At 28.4% G+C, this 20,332-nt stretch overlaps 1 protein-coding gene across 2 annotated transcripts in view; it reads left to right on the top strand.

The window, feature by feature from the left end:
* LOC100169353 (chitooligosaccharidolytic beta-N-acetylglucosaminidase) overlaps nt 1–19,350 on the top strand; it is a 31,879-nt gene extending 12,529 nt beyond the window's left edge. Inside the window, exons 1-9 of one of the 2 annotated variants that reach the window (XM_001950355.5) lie at nt 4,367–4,492; nt 9,569–9,693; nt 16,161–16,319; nt 16,476–16,720; nt 16,789–17,113; nt 17,298–17,625; nt 17,680–18,102; nt 18,185–18,309; nt 18,788–19,350. In XM_001950355.5, coding sequence (XP_001950390.1) covers nt 9,581–9,693; nt 16,161–16,319; nt 16,476–16,720; nt 16,789–17,113; nt 17,298–17,625; nt 17,680–18,102; nt 18,185–18,309; nt 18,788–18,887 — 1,818 coding nt within the window. In that variant the 5' untranslated portion in view covers nt 4,367–4,492; nt 9,569–9,580 and the 3' untranslated portion in view covers nt 18,888–19,350. Of the gene's footprint in view, nt 1–4,366; nt 4,493–9,568; nt 9,694–16,160; nt 16,320–16,475; nt 16,721–16,788; nt 17,114–17,297; nt 17,626–17,679; nt 18,103–18,184; nt 18,310–18,787 lie in introns of those variants that run through there. The other variant, XM_008184839.3, reaches the window with a different exon arrangement.
* Nucleotides 19,351–20,332: the final 982 nt, after the last annotated feature.

The following is a 20,332-nucleotide window of genomic DNA, read 5'->3' as shown; positions in this document are numbered from 1 at the left end:
CAATTTACGGCCACTGTCAGTTTTAAATTTTTTTAGTTTTTTTTCTATAAATATCAATTTTTGTTTATTGGGTAAAAAAGCTTGAAAAATTAATGCGAGGCTCCTGATATATTGTTACAATAGCAGTTGCAAAATATTAAAAATACATAAACACATTTTTTTTATGTTCAAATTTAAAATTTAATAATTATTTTGTAGTTTAAAATGTATAAAATGTTCAACTTTTGTAGCTAAGGATTGAAAATTTAAAACAAGGTTCCACGTCAATAGGTAAATATTATTTAAATTACTTTATTTATAATAATATACTATCAAAATTTGATATACTTAGTAATATCATAGGCTGACTGACCGTTTTCGCTCAGAATCGCTTTTCTTATAGAATGATTTTAAATCATTGAATTCAAATTTAATACCATCCATACAGTTACATCTATACAGTGGCCCACTTGTAACGTACTGTACAGCAGATAGTGACATCCACTTACAGAAATTTTGGGGAATATTGTATAATATTCGGTTTTTAGTTTTTAAGTAGGTACACCAAAAAATAAAAATCAATTTTTTCAATTATCGCTGTTGCGTAAGAATTCCTATTTTTTCTGAATTAGTTTTTTTTTGTTTCCCGACGCATTAGAAAACTATTGAACATTTTGACCTTCTAATGCACCAACTATATAAATAATAACAATAATAATAACTAGATTCACTTCATTTAGAGTATTCTAATACTACCCCAAAAGTGGATGACAGGCAGAAAAAATACACATCATTGTAAAACCAATAGATACTTATACATTCATCGTTACGCTCAGAGTCTAAAATAGTAAAATTAACACTGCAAACATTTACTGTACATTTGTATGTATTCCTTCTGAATAATAAAATCAGTTCATAATAAAATATATAAAACCACTTTACAGTTTTACACATTTCATTCAAAAGCTCTGTCCGGGTTCAGTTAGGTATTAACAATTAAACAAAATGTTTTGTACTAGTTTAATTCGATGTGAAATGAAATGTCCAATGCTACATGTAATTAATAATTAAAATAAACAATACCCACATAATTTTTTAATATTTATGCGTCATAACTCATATTTCTGTACTCATAATTGATGAAGACCTTACTAGTTTTCTAACTAGAAGTAGGTATACAACTTTACTATCAGTGTAATAATTTGTATTGCATATGATTTTTTATATCAAAAATTCATCTATGAAACATATTTTAATTCCAATGGTTTAGTACTTACCTACATATATATAGTATATACCATATACGTATAATAATATAATATATAATACGTTTATTTTTAGCTTTTAGTAATAATGATCTCGGTGTTGCTTTGAATTAATGACAAACTCGTCGTGTTAATTAAAGTTATTCATAAATAATTATCAAACTAACAATAATTATTATTGTAGGTAGGTTCTATATTTCAATATTTGTAAAGACCATAAGTAGATATTAAATTTACATAGGTGTACAAAATATTCAAAAATGTCCTAATGACTAAAGCTTTGTTTAATGATTATGCTATTTTAAAATAATTTGCATAATATACAACAATATTATAATGAGCATGTTTATAATGATTAATGAATTACTATGTACATTAATTTAAAAAAAACAAGTACAGTGCATGGCTGCATATCTAATTTTATTCAAATTTTAACTTAAAATGTCTATAAAAAAAACTGTGTGAATATATTTTAAGAGATTTGGGTTACAATATCAATAACTTATGAAAAACTATGTTTCAATTTTTCAATGATATTAACTAAAAAATGTATCATTTTATACATTTTTAACTACAATATAATTTGTGGTTTCTTGTGATTTTCTTTTCATCACTTACATTTGAAAATATTTTAATCATTTCTAACTGAAAAGTAATTTGCAATTTTTTGAGACTGATGAACCTCATCAAAATTCTAACTTCAGACAGTCGTAAAAAATTATTATGGTCTTACGCCTAAATTTTTTTTTAATTTCACTATTAACAACTTATGCGAAACTGTACCCTTTACATTTTCAAGTTAATTGCCCTACCAAAAAATCTTTTACTGACAGCAATTAAAAAAAAATTGCTTATAGGTATAGCTATCAAATATCAATAGATCAAAAACAATCAAAATATTTTGCCAGTATTCGGTAACACAATTTCATGTATTTACAATAAATGGTTATTATTTCATTATAAATCAATTTTGTTGAAAATTGGCTTTGCGTAAAAATTTTCATTTTAGATTCTGAGTGGAGCGATTTTATCTCTCATCACCTTTTACTGCTATTAGGACAGTAAAAATGCTTATATTTTCTTCAACAGTATCTTTTCTGATAGGAAAATGAATCTAGTTGGTACTTAGGGGTGTCGAAAATAAAAATTTCCTAGTAGTTTTCAAAAGCCCCATGAAAAACAAAAGAAAAATTAAGGAAAAACGGGAATTTTTACGTAAAAATCTATTTTTAAGAAAATCTATTTTGTTTTTGGTATAACTCTGAAACAAATGACCGTAGATGCATGCAATTTTCACTGGTATTGTTTATATTAGCATTGTCTATACACGATAACATTTTCAAAAAATATTGATTTTTAAGTCTAAGATTTTATAATGTAATACAAGATTCCTTATAAGGCTATATCTACCTGTATCAACCAAAAAATGTCTGTAAGAAAGTCAATTTAAATTTTTATGAGCGTTTGAATTTCAAATTTTTACAACATTGGATATTTACTTCACTTCTGATGAAGCAATTTTCTTATTTTGTTGTAATTCAAAAACGAAGAGCCGGAGATTCTTAAAATTTAGATCATATGTTTATTTTATCAATTCCTATACTTGATAACATTTTCAAAATATTTTGAGTTGTTTACGGGCAATTAAAATTTTAATTTTTTTTATCAATACATTTCAATAAAATTTTATTAGTTCAAAAAGCATCAAAATGTATTACATGGCTCCTGATATATTGCTCAAATAGCAGTGTAAAATACAATAGACACCATTTATTTTTATAATCATTAAAAGTTCGAATTTTGACAACATTTATCAAATTTAAAATTTAAAAATGTATTAAATGTTTTATAGCTATAAGGATTGAAAACTTACAACAAGGTTCCGCGTAAGTAAGTTATTCTGTAACCAAATAATCTCAAAAATATAAAATGTCCAAATTTGGAGAAAATTAGATATTAAATATAAAATAACCAAAAATAATGATTTTAGTTATTTTATTGTAATTCTATGATATTAATTCAACTTACCGGCTACAGTATTAATAATAACTAATAAAAAGTAATAACAATATAAATATAATATAAAATATCCACACAGACAAAGCATCAACGGTCAGAATCGTTTTTCGTAGACAATGATATTATATCATTGAATTCAAATTGTATACCATCCATTATACAGTGACCCACTTGTAACCGTACAGTACGGCAGAGCGATATCCACTTAACCACCTTTTTTCCTTATTTTTTTTAGTTTTTTCCACGTTTTTGAAAATAACTCAGAATTTTTTATTTTTATCCTCCAACCCCCCAAAAAAAAATTCCAACTAGATTCACTTTCCTATCAGCAAAAAGATGCTGAAGTAGAAAATCTGATATTAACATTGTTTTGCTCTGTTCAGAAGCTTAAAAAATAACTTAAATAAAAAAATAATCTAGAAGCTATGTTATTAACTTCAAACGTTTTAAGAAATGTACTGTTATTATATATATAAATGTTAAGTCAATAATAAACATAATTTAATTTAACATAATTTTTTTTTATATGTTTCATACAATTTTTTTTTAAATAAACTCTTTGCTCCTTGTGTAAAAATAGCTCGCCATGCCACTGAACTAACTTCTATACGTAAATAATAAACCCGCTGTACAAACACTTTTAGCTTGGTTCGCTATAATTAATATACAATCAAATTTGATTGATTCTATAGGACAACATAATTCCCGTAGGTTGTATTTTTTAGGACAAATTACGCAAGGTGCTAATTAAGCCCGGTGCGGGCGTTACCTATAATTGGTCTTACTTACCTTAAAAGGTTAGGTTAAGATAATAGGAAAATGTTTTTCGTCAAAAAAAAAAAAATTGTACCTATAGCGGCCCGCTAAAAATGGTTTGACGAGAATAGCAAAAATTACGAGCCAGGCCAACTATATTGCATAACTATATCAAACAAAGCACTAAAGCAGTCATGTTATATTTATTGAAACGTGTTACAACGTACCTAATATAATATAAAGGTATAAAATATATGATCGTTATCGTAGTGCATTGATGGTCCTATAAGATTCTAACCCCTTCCATACACGTACCTAAAATAATGCTTATGACAAATAAAACCGGTATACGAATTCTTGAACAATCGTCAATCGTATTCCGGAGCGACCGGATCCAATGACTGAAGTTTGAAAGAGGTTATATTAATATACCTATAGTATATCTACAAGAAATAATACGTGTTATCCAGGCAGTAAGTACATTTTAAACGCTTTCATTATCAACTAACCTTAAAAAACTAACCAAATGATTCATACCTAATTATTTTATATTGTAATATAGGTTCGTTAAAATGTCTTTCATAATATGAAATACTATACTATAATTAATTACTTATATTATAACATATTTTTAAAGATTAAATTATTAAATTTATAACGATAACGATGATAAGACAATTATTTGCAGTGTTTAAGATTTATAGATACCTACATAGAACTATTTAATGTATGTATCATACTATATAATTTAATACAAAATCATAGAGATGAAGCCTCATGACAATGTTAAACATGCAATTTGTTTTAAACAATTTCGTCGTATCATCTAAGCATGTTAAACACTGCAGCATATAATATTATAAGTCTGTCTAGTCTCTATATATTATACACTTGCGTATTAGTATGATCCTCATACCTCATACACTGCATCGACAGCGATTAATTTCTATTGTCTCGATGGTTCCGTTGCAGATAGCGGTACCTAAATAAAAATAAAAATTGTGTCCGGCTAAATTTTACGGCCGTAATGTGCGCGAACAGTATTTATAAAAAAAATTAGAGCCACGAAGGTATATTTTCCATTACTTACAACCACAAAATAGGTATATACCAATCGATAGAATATTAAAATGACAATTTAAATTTTTATTTTTATTTTCAATACTTTTGTAAATATAATTTAGTTATTTACATTAGATACATGAGTTGGTATCGACAAAAATACGCAAAGATGAGGCCCATTATTAGCACTATATATATGTATTTATTAACTATTCGGTCGTACGGTAGCCGGTAGGTAACAGGAAACATGAAAGATTATAATATTATATTATTATTATTTATTATTATTATTATTATGATAATCAATTAGTTGAATGATTTGGTGGTCAATGTCAGCAGAATATATTATCACTTCGAATAAATATATATAATGTGTAAATGATTACTTTATTAAATATCATTTGACGTTTATATTTAAAAAATATAATTTTCCAGATAAAAAATATTCATTTATTCATTAACTAAATACCTATATGATTCAAAAAATCAGCTACGTAACTATATATATTATTGTTTAAGGTATTGATCATCTGAAGACTACCTAAATGAAACCATTCACACCATAATAACTAGACTACTAGAGAATTTTAAAAAAAATAATATATTTTTACCATACTTATATATTATGTCCTTATAACCAATATTAATTTAACTAACAAATATGTATTTTTTAAACTAAAAATATATTTATCATAGCAGGTAATAGTTGTCTGAGCTTCACGGCTAGAATTTGTGATAGTCCTATTATACTCCTATCCAATATCCGTGTTGTAAATTGTAATCAAGCAGCATGCAATTTCCCTATACTTACGTCTAATCCTATATATGTAAATGGTATTAATTTCAAGACGACATTATTATAATGTGCAATTGATTTATACTTCTTTGATTTAAAAATATTTGTGGTATAGACGTAGTAGTAGTGAAAGACCAATCTCGCTACCCTTATACAAGTTATACTAACAATACAAATATATATACAAACAATAAAAGATCAATCTTTATTTATCCTTATTTATATTTTAACTTATTGAACGTTATACCTAATGAATTCTAATTTCTACGAGTTTTAAACATTTGAAGAATATAAACAATCTATAACATTGTAATTGATAATATTATTATTTATTTTAATTTAAAATAATATAATCTATTAGGTATACACCATGCATGATTCAATCTACAAAAGTTGTCCTGTGTAGAAAATAATAATATGATATATTAGACATAAATAACATTAATATAATAATAATAATAATAATATAGGTAAAAAATAAAATATATAATGTGCCTATATGTATTTTAAATTACTAAAAGAACAACTTATATTGGATTTTTTTATTAAATTATCAAGCTTTTTGACCAAACAAATTTTTTTTCATCGGCAATTATAAAAAAAAAAGAAAATTTCAAATATCTATAAAATATAAATAGCTCATAAACAGTAAAAATGTTTTTAAATTTATACAACGCTTAGGTACCTATAATATAATGTATTAATTTATTATATAATATAAACATTTGGTGAAAATGTCAAATATTTATACAATAATTCGTTTTTGAATTACAACAAAAAACAAAATCAATTTTTTCGAATACTTATTTTATGTAGAAAATCCCCCATTTCCCTCTATTTCAGTGCTCTCAGCATAACTATATAAATTAAAATGGCCATGACGTTTAGGAGTAACTAGTAATTCAAATAGGTGCAAACGCACAGAAGAATTATGTATAAAGATAAAATAGTTTTAAGAGAACGTCGCACTTGTATGTTTTGTCTCCATCTTACACACAGACGACATGACAAATTTTCGTTCGCCAGTTTCAAAAGTGTGCTGTCATTTTTGATATTATAGTGAATTGACCTATTATCATTATCAAACTTTTAGGTAACAACGTTATCTGTGTTTTCTCGTTGGTTTTTTTAAGATATTTTATTTTTTAAGTAAATTATTATCATATTCAAATAGTAACGTTTTACATACTTATAATTCATAACGAAATATAGTAACGCATATGTGATATGTCGTACGTGTGTAAGACGGAGATAACAGATGCGGCCATATGCAAGTGCGACGTCCTCGACTAAATAACAGTAAAACCAATTGTACAGAAAACTTTTCAAATTTATAATTTTTTAATTTTTTAAATCATAAAAAAACAATAAAGAAGTTAATTAAATTCTAGAAAACATGATTTACAATCATATTTCGTATGTTCTTTGACAACTAGGATATTATGCGTGTTTTTGAGTTTAACCTATTAATGTAACTTGGTTATAAATTATAACCATTTTATTAAGGCTGTTGAAAGCTGGTCGTTATTTCGTACATTTAGACCAATAAGTGGGAAAAAATGTACATCCAGAAGTCTAATTTTAATTTTGAAAAAAAATTAACCTAACCTAACGGATTTTAGTAGCCATAATTTATCTTTGATTACATAGTCTTAGACAGTGTTCAGGGAATTCACGCACACTAATGATCAGTCACTACCATTACTCACTACACACACTCCTCGCTCACACATCACTCACGATGGATATAGAATAATATTGCCTTGGTTCGTTTTCAAGTTTCAACAGCCTTAAAAACTCATTTTATTATCTATTTTAGATTCTGAGCGGAGCAATGAATGTATTGATTTTACAATAATGTGTGTTTTTATTTTTAACTTTTTATTTTTGTGTCTTTTGTACATGATAAGTAGTCGAAATAATGCTTCGATTTTCAACTTCAATATCTTGTTCGATGGGAAAGTGAATCTAGTTGGTGCGTTCGAGTGGCCAAATTGGCCAATAGTTTCAAAATCACCAGGAAAAACAACATAAAAATTTTAAAAAAACAGGAATTTTTACGCAAAATCGATTTTGGTTTTAGGTGTAATTCTAAATGAACGTTTATACATGACATTTTCACTGGTCGTTTATACTTGCATTTTCTATACACAATAAAATTTTCAAAATTTTTATTTGTTTTTAACTATTATATTATAATAAAACTTTATTTGTTTGGTAAAAAAGCTTGAAAATTTAATACAAGCGACTCCTACTATATTATTACAATGACATTTGAAAAATACTAAATATCCTTGGTCATAGTTTTTATTTATAAGCATTTAAAGTTCAAATCTTGATAAAATATGGAAAAATCACGAAAATTAGCAAATTATTTTGAGTTGAGAATTCCTAAAAAATTTTCCTTTTAAACCTAAGATTTGAAAATGTAATACAAGATTACTCATAAGTCATAAGTTTGTCTACCTTTATCAAAAAAAAAAAATGTCTACAAGCAAATCAAATTAAAGTTTTATGAGCATTTGAAATTCATATTTTTACGATATTGGATATTCACTCGATTTCTCATGTAGCGGTTTTGTTATTTTATTGTTATTCAAAAACGAATAACTGTAGATACAAGAAAATTTTACTGAATGTTTATATTTACATCTTCCATACACCATATAATTTTGAAAATATTTTGGCTCTTTTTTGGCTGTTTACGGACATAATTAGTTTTCAATTTTTTTAGTTTCTTTGCTATAAATACCATACAAATTCTATTTGTTGGGTAAAAAAGCATGACAATTAAACGCAAGGTTTTTGATATATTGTTATAATAGCAGTTGAAAAATATTAAAATACATAGCACAATTTTTTTTTATAAGCATTTAAAGTTCGAATTTTGACATAATTTAAAATTTAAAAATTATTCTGTAGTTATAAATTTATAAAATGTTCAACTTTTATAGCTAAGGATTGAAAATTTAAAACAAAGTTCCACGTAAATAAGTAAATATATAAATTACTTTATTCACAATAATTTTATCAAATATTCTTAGTAATATCATAGGCTGACTGACCGTTTTAGCTCAGTATCGTTTTTCTTATAAAATGATATTATATATGATTGAATTCAAATTTAACACCATCCATTACAGTGACCCACTGCACGGCAGAGCGACATCCACTTACCCACTTTTTTTTAAATACTGATTTCGCTATTTTAGACTTATTATTAATATATTATTGTGTGGTAAAAATGTATAATCGTAGCCCGTAGGCGATTCTGAAAATCTTGATACCCTCCGCACTTTAACCAATGTGTATTATGGTTGTCTGATATTATTATTTATTATGTGCACATAATAATATCAGACAGCCGTCTATAACATTATCATCTATGGCTCCCGACACGGGTTGGTCAACGGAGGAATACCATAAGTTAGGTCATATAGTTTTTTTCCTCTGTAGTACATGTTGACATGTTACTATTCGTTATCATTGCCGGGCGGCCTGGCCCGGACGTCGCGATGCCGCCTCCGCGCCGCCCGCCAACGATGCGCCCCGCACGAACACAGTGTGGCGGCGGTCAATGCGCGGCACACAATAAACAGCGACCACCGAATAACGTTATCACAACGCAACTGTAGTAAAACGCAATACCGATGCGATGACCTTTTTTCACTTTGTGTATTTTGTGTTAAAGCGACGCAAAACGATGGCGGGGTGTACGCTGATGGCCGGCGTGATGCTGCTGTACCTGACCGTGGTCGTGCGCCAGAACACCGCTAGCGACGACAACGTCACCGCCGAAAAGGTTTCATACTTCGTGTGAGTATCATGGTGTTACCGTTAATCGTTCTTACGAAGATTTTCCATCGACGACAACCACAGCGCATTGTTGTTTTTGTTGTTTTTGTTGTTGTTGATTGTGTATTCATATCCCGCCAAAGACGACGCACTCTGTCGCGCATCGTGATAGATAAGCGGGATATACGCATGTCCGAGATTGCAGATCTTGTGATAATGGATGTACATTTTGCGCACGTCAAGCGACACAATTAATACCGCGGGAGCGATATCGTATCCCCCCTTAGAATAACAATTTGTACCCTCCTCTCCAACCGCTATTGCTGCTGCAGACGGCTTCAGATATCAGAATTACACACTCTTGGCGGTTAAGACAAATGCCGTAAACTGTAATTTACGGAATTTAGTTAAGACTACAGTTTGAATACCGAACTACGACAGTACGACCGTGCCAACTACGGTCTACGGCCCGCGGCTGTCCGACTGTCCGAGCAGGCTGATCGCGAACGCCGGTCGCCGATGGCCACGACTTGTCACTCGTGTACTGATAAGTGTTAACAGTCATCCGTCTGTTTGCAACAGAGATTTTAAACAACTCTGGTTTGCTATGTTTGCTCTCTTAAATCGTGCTGCTTGCAGCTGCTACTCGGGTTGGCCGCACTGTTCGCCCACTGACCGCTGCGTGCAGTCGACTTTGTTGACCCGCCGACCACAGTCCGTGCTCACTGCTCAGTGCCTTAGGTCATGTATCAGCAACATGGTAAGATAGAAAAAATCCAGATTTGGTTCAAGTCCACGCAATACGTCACTTGCTTACCCGTATTATCATATTGTCATTAAATACTTAAACCACTACTCTACGCCACGTGCTTACCGAAGGATCTGACCGTCAAAAAGTTACGATCATAGTATTACGTTGTTTTTATATCATGCTTTAGATCATAACGTAGACCTATAAACTAATGCCTAATGAACAGCGCTTACCACACCGCCCTGCATTTTTTTTGCTTAATCCAGACGACATAAATGAGGTCTGACAGAGAAAACATAATATATGAGCATAATATGAGAGACAAAAAACATGTATTAGGCTATATTATGTTTTGGCACACTGTAACAGCCAAAACCTCTATTTTCTCTCTTAACAATCCCGTCAGGTCATTTCTCTCTCAATGCGCTGTCCATTAGTTTATAGGTATAATATATGGATCATAATTCATAATAAATAATAATATTTTAACATTAAACATTGTATGTTGACACGCGCGCTCCCTGCATCCTACACTTGGTTCCAAAATCCACAGAGAACCGATTAAATAAATGGTTTATGCCGTTTTTCTACGGACAATGAATCCAGGACCCTCGAGATATTTTCTCACTCACCATAATATTTTTATAAAAGTATTTTAGCAGTTTAAATGTGTAATAAAATACTTTTAAATTAAGTATAATCGGTATAAATATAACTTTTTAAAGAAATGTAATAACTAAATGACTTAGATTATTTAAAAAAAATAACTACACTATCCAACATAAAAATTATATTATATTTTTTAAAAGTGACATGAATATCATAATAATAGCTAATAGCTAATAGATAATAGCTTATCATAATATCGAACTTTGGTAATATTAGCTTCAAATTATACAAAACGATTATTATTTTAAGTATTAAGTATATGTTACCTATATCAGCTAATAATAGTTTAAAATGGTTCGAATTTTTAAGTTAAATGGACTTTTATTTTCAATACGGATTCTTTATTTATTTTTAAATTTAAATTAGGTACATTCCTGGTTTTGGTTAAAATTGTTTTTACCCTATTTGCGTATACTTTTCCTGAAAATCATTTACATACTTTCTGAATGAATGTATTTGAATGATTGTATCAATTGTTAAATGCATTTTTAAAAAAAAAATTTTCAAAACAGCTGTCCTTCACATTCATTATAATTTACAACATATTTCAATTTTATACGAACGTCATTTGCGACTTCTAAAGGACGCGTCCACGTTTTGTTTTCAAAACATACAATTATGTTGATGGCCGATGACCGCAATATGACTATTATATGAGTATACTATTATTATAGGTGTATAGTGCTGTTCCTTCCTGGGTTAAATAGATATCCAATTTCTGTTTACAATTTGATTACTGTTTGTTATATATTTTATATGATACGTAAAAACACACACACACACAATACAAAAAACAACTTAAATTTTAAATCAGCAAAAATATACTTTTAGCAATAATTTATATACATAATTTTTGCCAAACGTGTGGTCATAGTACATACCTACTATATATGGGTAGTTAAATCAAATTACATTTTTTCTACATTCAAATTTAAAACATAGTTTATATATACCTAACAATTATGTATGTTTGTAGTTTTTATAAGCTGACAAGTAACAATTGTTATTATTGACATATAAGATGCATGATGTGCATTAATAATTACTTGAACTATTATAATTTTTAATTTAGAAATGCCAGCATTTGGGAAATGATAATATTTTGAAAATATTTTGAAGTGCTTGAGTAATGAATATTTGATTGATAATATTGTATAAATATTTTATTCTCATAAAATAAAAAAATATTGCACAAAAATGTTGACTTAATATTTTTATAATGTTTCCTTGAAAATATTTTTAAAATAATTAATATATATGATTAAAATATTTTGTTTATGTTTTTTACAAAATATTTTTAAAAAGTGAACTTCTTGGTCAAAAAATATAAATAAAATATTTCCTTATTATTTACACAACTTTTTCAAATATTTTGACAACTATATTGTTTTCCTGAAAATATTTATACCATAGTTGGGAAATATTAAAATGCTGTGTGGGCTTAAAGATCTTATATTTTTTTTTACTTAGCCATTTTTTCACGTAGTTTACGAAAGGTTTTTCTTGTGATATCACTAATTTTTATCGTTATTAAATATTGAGTATTTACACAATAATCTATAAGAACGGTTATATTGTTGGTAACATTGGCAACACTGATGCGACGACGACTACGACGACTACCGTGATTCTAAAATGTAATATAAATTTCCATTAAAAAGTTTGCACTTAATTTCTAAACGTACGATTTTGATGATTTTTACAAAAGCACGTTCTACACAAAATTTCTGATTTCTGGAGTTTATTAGGAGTTAATTAATGCATTAGAAAATTAGTTATGTCGTATAACAAATTTACCTGTATTTTACACAGTTTAAATAGGCATCTCCTGCTTCGATATACTATATATACTACACACACATGCAGTCGTGCAGTTATTTTTTTTACTTAGCTCGCGCCACAACTGTGGCGCTGGATAGTATTTACATAAAGCGAACATAAAATATAAACTATATTAAATACCATCTAGTTTCAGAGTTATTATTACTATTGTGACAACCAACCCGTGTAACAATTAGCCCTATTCTCATCTACTATATTTTATCGATTTATAATTATGCTCAAATCTCTACTCATTTGATAAATTATCAAACCATGTGAAAACTCTTAAATTACCTATTTATTCTTTTATACTAAATCATCAGAAATTATGTTTAGTAATAAATAATAAATACATTTTAATGTTAGAGCTGCAGGTCGTATTTTTTATTAAAACTATATGTGCACTGTACCTAGTGCGGTTGTAATCATAGCAGCTGCGTGGTTAAAAAAATAGTTTAAAGCTGTTTTTTTTACAATGTTTATGACTTTTTTAAAAAACTTTATACTAATAAAACCTGCTTTTAATCTGTATTAATAATATATTCACACAAAAAAAATTCAATGTCAGACGCACGAATTATTCCCAAGCGGTCACCCATCCAAATTCTTTAAATAAGTCATTCAGTTCATCGTATCTTTAAACGGAAAAAAATATTTTTATGATTAGATCTACTAAAAAAACAATAAAAGAATTATCATTTTCATTGTTGATATACCTATTGAGTAACTGCACATCATTATATTCTCATTATAGATATTATAATATAGTGTTGTATATATTATTATACCTACTTCTACAGTTCTACAATCTGCAGGCTTTAGTTTAATAACTGAAATTACCTGTATCATACATTGAAAATATGTTGGTACTTATGGTAGATAAGTATAAGAATTGTGTTTTTAAAAATTATCAAGATTTGGATTTGGATGATCCAAAAGAAATTTATTATTTATCATTTATTTTATTTATTTATTCAGCCAAAACAATTAAAATTAAATAATTACAATAAATTACATTGCTGATACGTATACCAACTGAGCTATAACCTCGTAACTATTTTATTTATCGCCTTTTTTATTTGATTCTTATTAATTATATCATTGGTATTATTAGATTGAATTTCACATAAACTTTTTATTAGACTCTTTACATCGTTCTTTAAATTTTTGAATGTAGTTTTCCCCATGTAATTTGGAGAGTTTCTTGAACTACCTAGTTAATAATGTATATTACGGTTTAATGTATTTTCCTGTTCTTCTGTATATTATTTCTGTAACATTGAGTTTGAGTGTGTGGTTTTTAATATTAAATAAATATTAAAAATCTTAAAAGAGATCTGATTCTTGCGTCGTCTTAAACACATAAAACCACACATTTAAACGTAAATTAAATTTCAAAAATAAAATGTTTAGGAGGGTAAATCGTTGTGAGAAGCGAGGAACTTTTACACGTATAAAGATAAGCAATTACGATGTGTAGGGCCCAATGACGTCACACGTCTTTTTTCAATTGCTCATAACTTATTGAATAATGTGAGTAGAAACGTAAACCTATACCATTATCCTTTAAAATGAACATTTCTTTCAAATAAAAAAAACTTATTTTTTGTGTGTGTGCTCCTTCAATATTATGATTTTTCAAGGAATTTCCAGTTAAGATTCCTATTTATTGAAATTGGTCTATAATTAATGAAATCTGTTTTATCTCCTTTTTTATTGAATCGGTACTATTCTTGCTACTTTAAGTTCAGTAAATATATGTAATGTAGGTAATTAATAATTATATATAAAGATACATCCAAATATTTTGATGTATTGAAAGTTCTTATAATTGGTTTACCTATTTATTATTAACTTCATGCTAAAAAAAAACTGCAAAGCGACTAAACCTGGATAAGTTGTCAATACCTGTAGTATTATATAATGATCATTTCTAAATTGTAATATTTTAGATCGATACTCATAACTTGTATAAAAATTGAAACATCGTAAAAATCCAACGTACGTACCTACACAGATAATGTAGTTGTGTAAGTTGACAAAGTAAATAGTTAACCGATAACTACAATATGTTTAGTTAACAGTGTGTTGTGTAGCTGTTTAATAGTAGCTGTGTTTGCACTTTGCAGTTGGTTTGGTTTTAGTGATATTGACTATATTTTTTTTTACAATTTAAAAAAATGATGTTCTAAATTATATTTTAAAAATAATTTTGTTATACCTAATATTTATTGCAGTATACAATTTTACTTTTATAAATATTTTGGGGAATGGCTAAATTAATTTTTAGGGATTATGCCTTTTGTTTGATAACGATTGCATACTTTTTAATAATTTATAGCTTATACCAAAACATGTATTCAATGCCATGGAAAATAAGTAACTACAGCAACCAGTGGCGTTTGCAGTGGTAGGGTTCTAGGGTTCTAACCCCCCTCTCCTAAAATGTCTTCCTTCAACAAAAAAATCTTATCTACTATACAATAATCAATACACTGAGTAGATTAATAATTGTTAGTTATTTTTAATAGATATAAAATAAATTCTAAAATGGCAATATCATCGTTTATCATATTTTTAGTTATATTTGGGCTGGTTAATTATATATTACTAAACATCGTCAGTATCATCGATTATTAACACGTTTATTTCGGACTGAAGTGATATGATCAGGTTAAATAATCTAAACGAAGACTATATTGGAGACTAAATCTATAATTTTATAATTTGTTTTAGTTAATTATCTAAAAACAGTTTAGCAAAAAATAATGTAAATAGGGATGAACCACCTCCTCCCATTGGTCTGTGATTAATCTTAGCAAAAATGTTAACCATACCAAAATCTCTCCTTCAACACAATATTAGCCTTAGAGTTCCTGCGCGCCCTACCCGTAACATTGCTCCGTTCACTGTACCAGTATATATGTGCTAATGATTACTTGAATAATGAACATCTCACTCGCTGTATGAGACAGGCCAATCTATAGACACCCCATTTCGCCTACTCTAATTATTAATTAACTAAATTATGTTGCTTCGCCAAACGACTAATTGTTTTTATTTTATATTTTGTATCCAAATATTCTATATATTATTGCTAAATTGAAACACCAAATACTGTACTATATCTTAAATGGGCTTTCGCCCGTCAAGTTTTAAATAAAAAATAATAAAATAAAAATCCTGCGTATGCTACTGACTATTATAATATAGTTAAAAGTTATATTTATTAAATGATTGTTTGTAGGAAATCATATAAATGTATCAACAATACATGTATCTTCAGCAAACTACCATCAGTGGAAAAAGAGAACAGCGGACTCGATGGATCTATAGACGTTTGCCGTTTAACCTGTGGACGCTATGGATCACTTTGGCCAAAGCCAACAGTCAATACAACTATAGGGTAAACATAAACTACATAATATTATTAAGATTTAAACTAATTCGGCGCTGTCAATGTAATGCTCAAGCAGTTCCGGCAGCGTCATCAATGCCACAAAAAAAAATATCTAAACTAATCATATATGTAATTGTTTAATTTGTTATTATAACGCAATAGAAAATCTGTAATCGAATTTGGTCTCGATAATATTAAATTTGATACATCGTTGATGGCTGACCAATTGAGTAAAGAATACATGTCTGAAGCGACTCAAGTTTTTGTTTCGTCCATAAAAAAATTTTGCGTCCCAAGTTGTGTTTCTTATGCAACTATTCCAATTATATCTATAACTACAAGTACACCATTCGATTATATCAAATTGACAACAAACGAAAGTTATAGCTTGAAAATAAACATCGAGGGTATTTTTTTAGTTGGTTCAGATAGATTGATGCTGATTGAAACTTGATACTGACATTACATTTTTTAGGAGATCGGATAGTTATTAATATCAAAGCAAAGACCGTTTACGGAGCGAGAAATGGATTAGAAACATTACGACAACTTGTTGCTACGTACGGTTCGAGTTTGTCTAAAAAAAAATTGGTGATAGCTGGCGATGTTCAAATAAGTGATCAACCTATGTATGCTTACCGTGGTTTTATGCTGGATACCGCTAGACATTATTTCCCGATGGCAACTATTAAACGACATATTGATGCTATGGCTCATTCCAAACTAAATGTATTTCATTGGCACGCCACCGATTCCCATAGTTTCCCGTTGGATTTACCTAGTGCACCATTAATGTCGAAGTAAGTTTACGTAAAATTTAACAATAACAATCTATTGAGCAATAATATTATATATCAATATGTTAAATAACATATACAATAACTACACATTATTCAAATATTTTATATTTCTCATAAATGATTTTATATTTTATATATCATACAATTTATTTTTAGATTCATATTGTTTGTCTTTACCCTTTAGATATGGTGCTTATAGCCCCGACGAAATCTATTCATTCAAGGAAATTAAGGATCTCCTCAGATATGCATTAGTCAGAGGAGTAAGAATTATTATTGAGATCGATTCTCCAGCACACGCGGGTAATGGTTGGCAATGGGGTAAAGCATCAGGTTATGGTGACATGGCTGTTTGTGTGGACAAGGGACCTTGGAGAAAATACTGTGTGCAGCCACCATGTGGACAGCTAAATCCAATCAATACTAACACGTATAAATGGTTGGGAAAAATTTATAAGGACTTGATCAATGTACTACCAAAGGGAGAAGCATTCCACATGGGTGGTGATGAGGTAAGTCATATACAAATTCTTCTTAAATATTTCAATATAATTTACTGTATATAGGTTGCTCTAAATTGCTGGAATACTACCACTGAGATCACTAATTGGATGAAAACCAACAACCGAAGCTTAGACGAAGAAGGTTATTTGGACTTGTGGTCTCAATTCCATGCTAATTCGTTAAGCGAATATGATAAAGAAGCTGGTGACGTTAATTCCGATATAATAGTTTGGTCTAGTGGCTTAACTGAACCCGAGATCATAGAAAAGTATCTTGACAAAAAAAGATATACTGTTGAAGCTTGGGAAGGATCAAATATTCCAGTTGAACTTGTTAAATTAGGCTATAAGGTTATAATCGCCTTAAAGGATGTTTATTATCTGGATCATGGTTTTTGGACTCCAACTAATTATCATACTTGGAAACAGATTTACAACAACAAAATGCCGATAGTTGATAATCCAAATCTTATATTAGGCGCAGAAGTAAGACTTTATAAATGTCATATATTTTAATTTTAATTATAATATTTTAAAATATATTTTCATTTTTATTTTTTTTATTTAGACATGCATGTGGTCTGAATATGTCGATGATAATGCTGTTGATTCTAAAGTTTGGCCAAGAGCTGCGGCTTTAGCTGAACGACTGTGGTCCAACCCAACAACAAATGCTCCGTCTGCTGAATACAGGTACATATACCAATAAGATAATTATTAAATCCTGTTAAGTTTACTCGTCTCTCGTAGACACGTATCTTTCACGATACATTTTATTTTAAATTGTTCAAGTTTATACGTGTAAATACTATCAGCGAAACGCTCCTTCGTCGGTTGTGCTCGTATTGGTACGAATCTCATAATGTTAAATTCAACTGTGCCTTCCATATGAAGCGGGTCGTGCGTATAGGTTTTACGAGTAACCTAACTATATATGATCTAACCTCCTGACTCCAACCCCGAGTAATTGTTCAATTTTTTTAAATCTACGCGTAATGAATTATAAATTATATTAAAAATTTAAAACATATTATTTTGTAGATTCTCCGAATGTACTATAATTGGAACTACAAATAGTTTGAAAATAGAAGGGAAAAAACTTAGAGCTAATAACCTACAAAATATATTCTATGCTTATTAATTAATATTTATTATATTTACGTGATTGTAGATTTTTACAACATCGTGAAAGACTGGTGACACTCGGTCTTAAGGCAGATACAGTGACACCAGAATGGTGTTACCTACACGACGGGAGATGTATTTTATAGCATTAATACATTTATAAATGACTAAATTTAAATTGATTTAAATTATTATTCCATATTGTAATAAGAATATATATTATGATTTTTTATCAATGTACATACAATTATTGAATTATATAATACAAAGGGTGATTTTTTTTTCCTTGAATAACTAATTATTTCAATAACTATTAGGGCCGTATTCATACTCAATGTATAAGAATAATTACTGCTTAATCTGATTTTGATAAATTAAAAAAAAAAATTGTGATAATAACTAAAACCATTGCTTAAGGTAGGTATCGACCAACCTTAATTTATGTTTTTCTTTTTCTTAAGCCAAAATCTCGTATATGAATCTCATTTAAATATAGCTTAAGCCATTCTTATTCTTAAGCATCCACTATGAATACGGTCCTTAATTTTTTTGAAAATTGTTCTAATAAGCTAGCAAATATTTAAAAAAAATTATATTTTTACTATTTCCTATCGTTGTTTTATTTTTTTATTTTTTTTTTGTACGATTACATAGATTTTTAATTTCATATTCCTAAGCATGACATTATTCAAAATATTTTTATATGTAAAAATCAAATTTATAATAAGTAGATTATTGGGTAGTTAATAGTTATAAGTATTTAAAGTTTAGATTAGAGGAATAACCAATATTTTGCGAGGTATCCCTACTCAGCCACTTCAAAACACTCATCTAAACTTTAAAGTTTAAATATCCATAATTCATAAACTACACGTCAAATATTTGATTTTTATTCATCAAAGTATTTTCTATAAAAATATTTTGCTTTAGAATAATCCATTAAAAATACATGTATGACGTAGGTAGGTAGTCATAAAAAAAGTAAAAACTCTTAAAAAATTATATTATATATAAATAACTGTAAAAAAGTGGGTAAGTAGATATCGCTCTGCCGTGCAGTAGGTTACAAGTGGGTCACTGTAATGGATGGTGTTAAATTTGAATTCAATGATATAATATCATTGTATCAGAAAAACGATTCTGAGCTAAAACGGTCAGTCAGCCTATGATATTACTAAGAATATTTGATGAAATTATTGTGAATAAAGTAATTTATATATTTACCTATTTACGTGGAACCTTGTTTTAAATTTTCAATCCTTAGCTATAAAAGTTGAACATTTTATACATTTTTAACTACAAAATAATTATTAAATTTTAAACTTGATAAATATTGTCAACATTTGCTACGTGAGAAATCGAGTGAATATCCAATATTGTAAAAATATGAATTTCAAACGGTCATAAAAACTTAATTTTATTTGCTTGTAATCATTTTTTTTTATAAAGATAGACATACTTATAAGGATACAAGACTCCAACAGAAAATGTTCTTAAACAGTTCAAAACGTTTTGTACAAATCAAAATATCTTGAAAATTTTATCGTGTATAGAAAATGCAATTACAAACCAGTGAAAATTTCATGTATAT

Source organism: Acyrthosiphon pisum, chromosome A1, assembly GCF_005508785.2.
Source record: "Acyrthosiphon pisum isolate AL4f chromosome A1, pea_aphid_22Mar2018_4r6ur, whole genome shotgun sequence".
NCBI lineage: Eukaryota > Metazoa > Arthropoda > Insecta > Hemiptera > Aphididae > Acyrthosiphon > Acyrthosiphon pisum.
The sequence above is the reverse complement of the archived record's forward strand: the minus strand, read 5'-3'. Positions and strand labels throughout refer to the sequence as shown.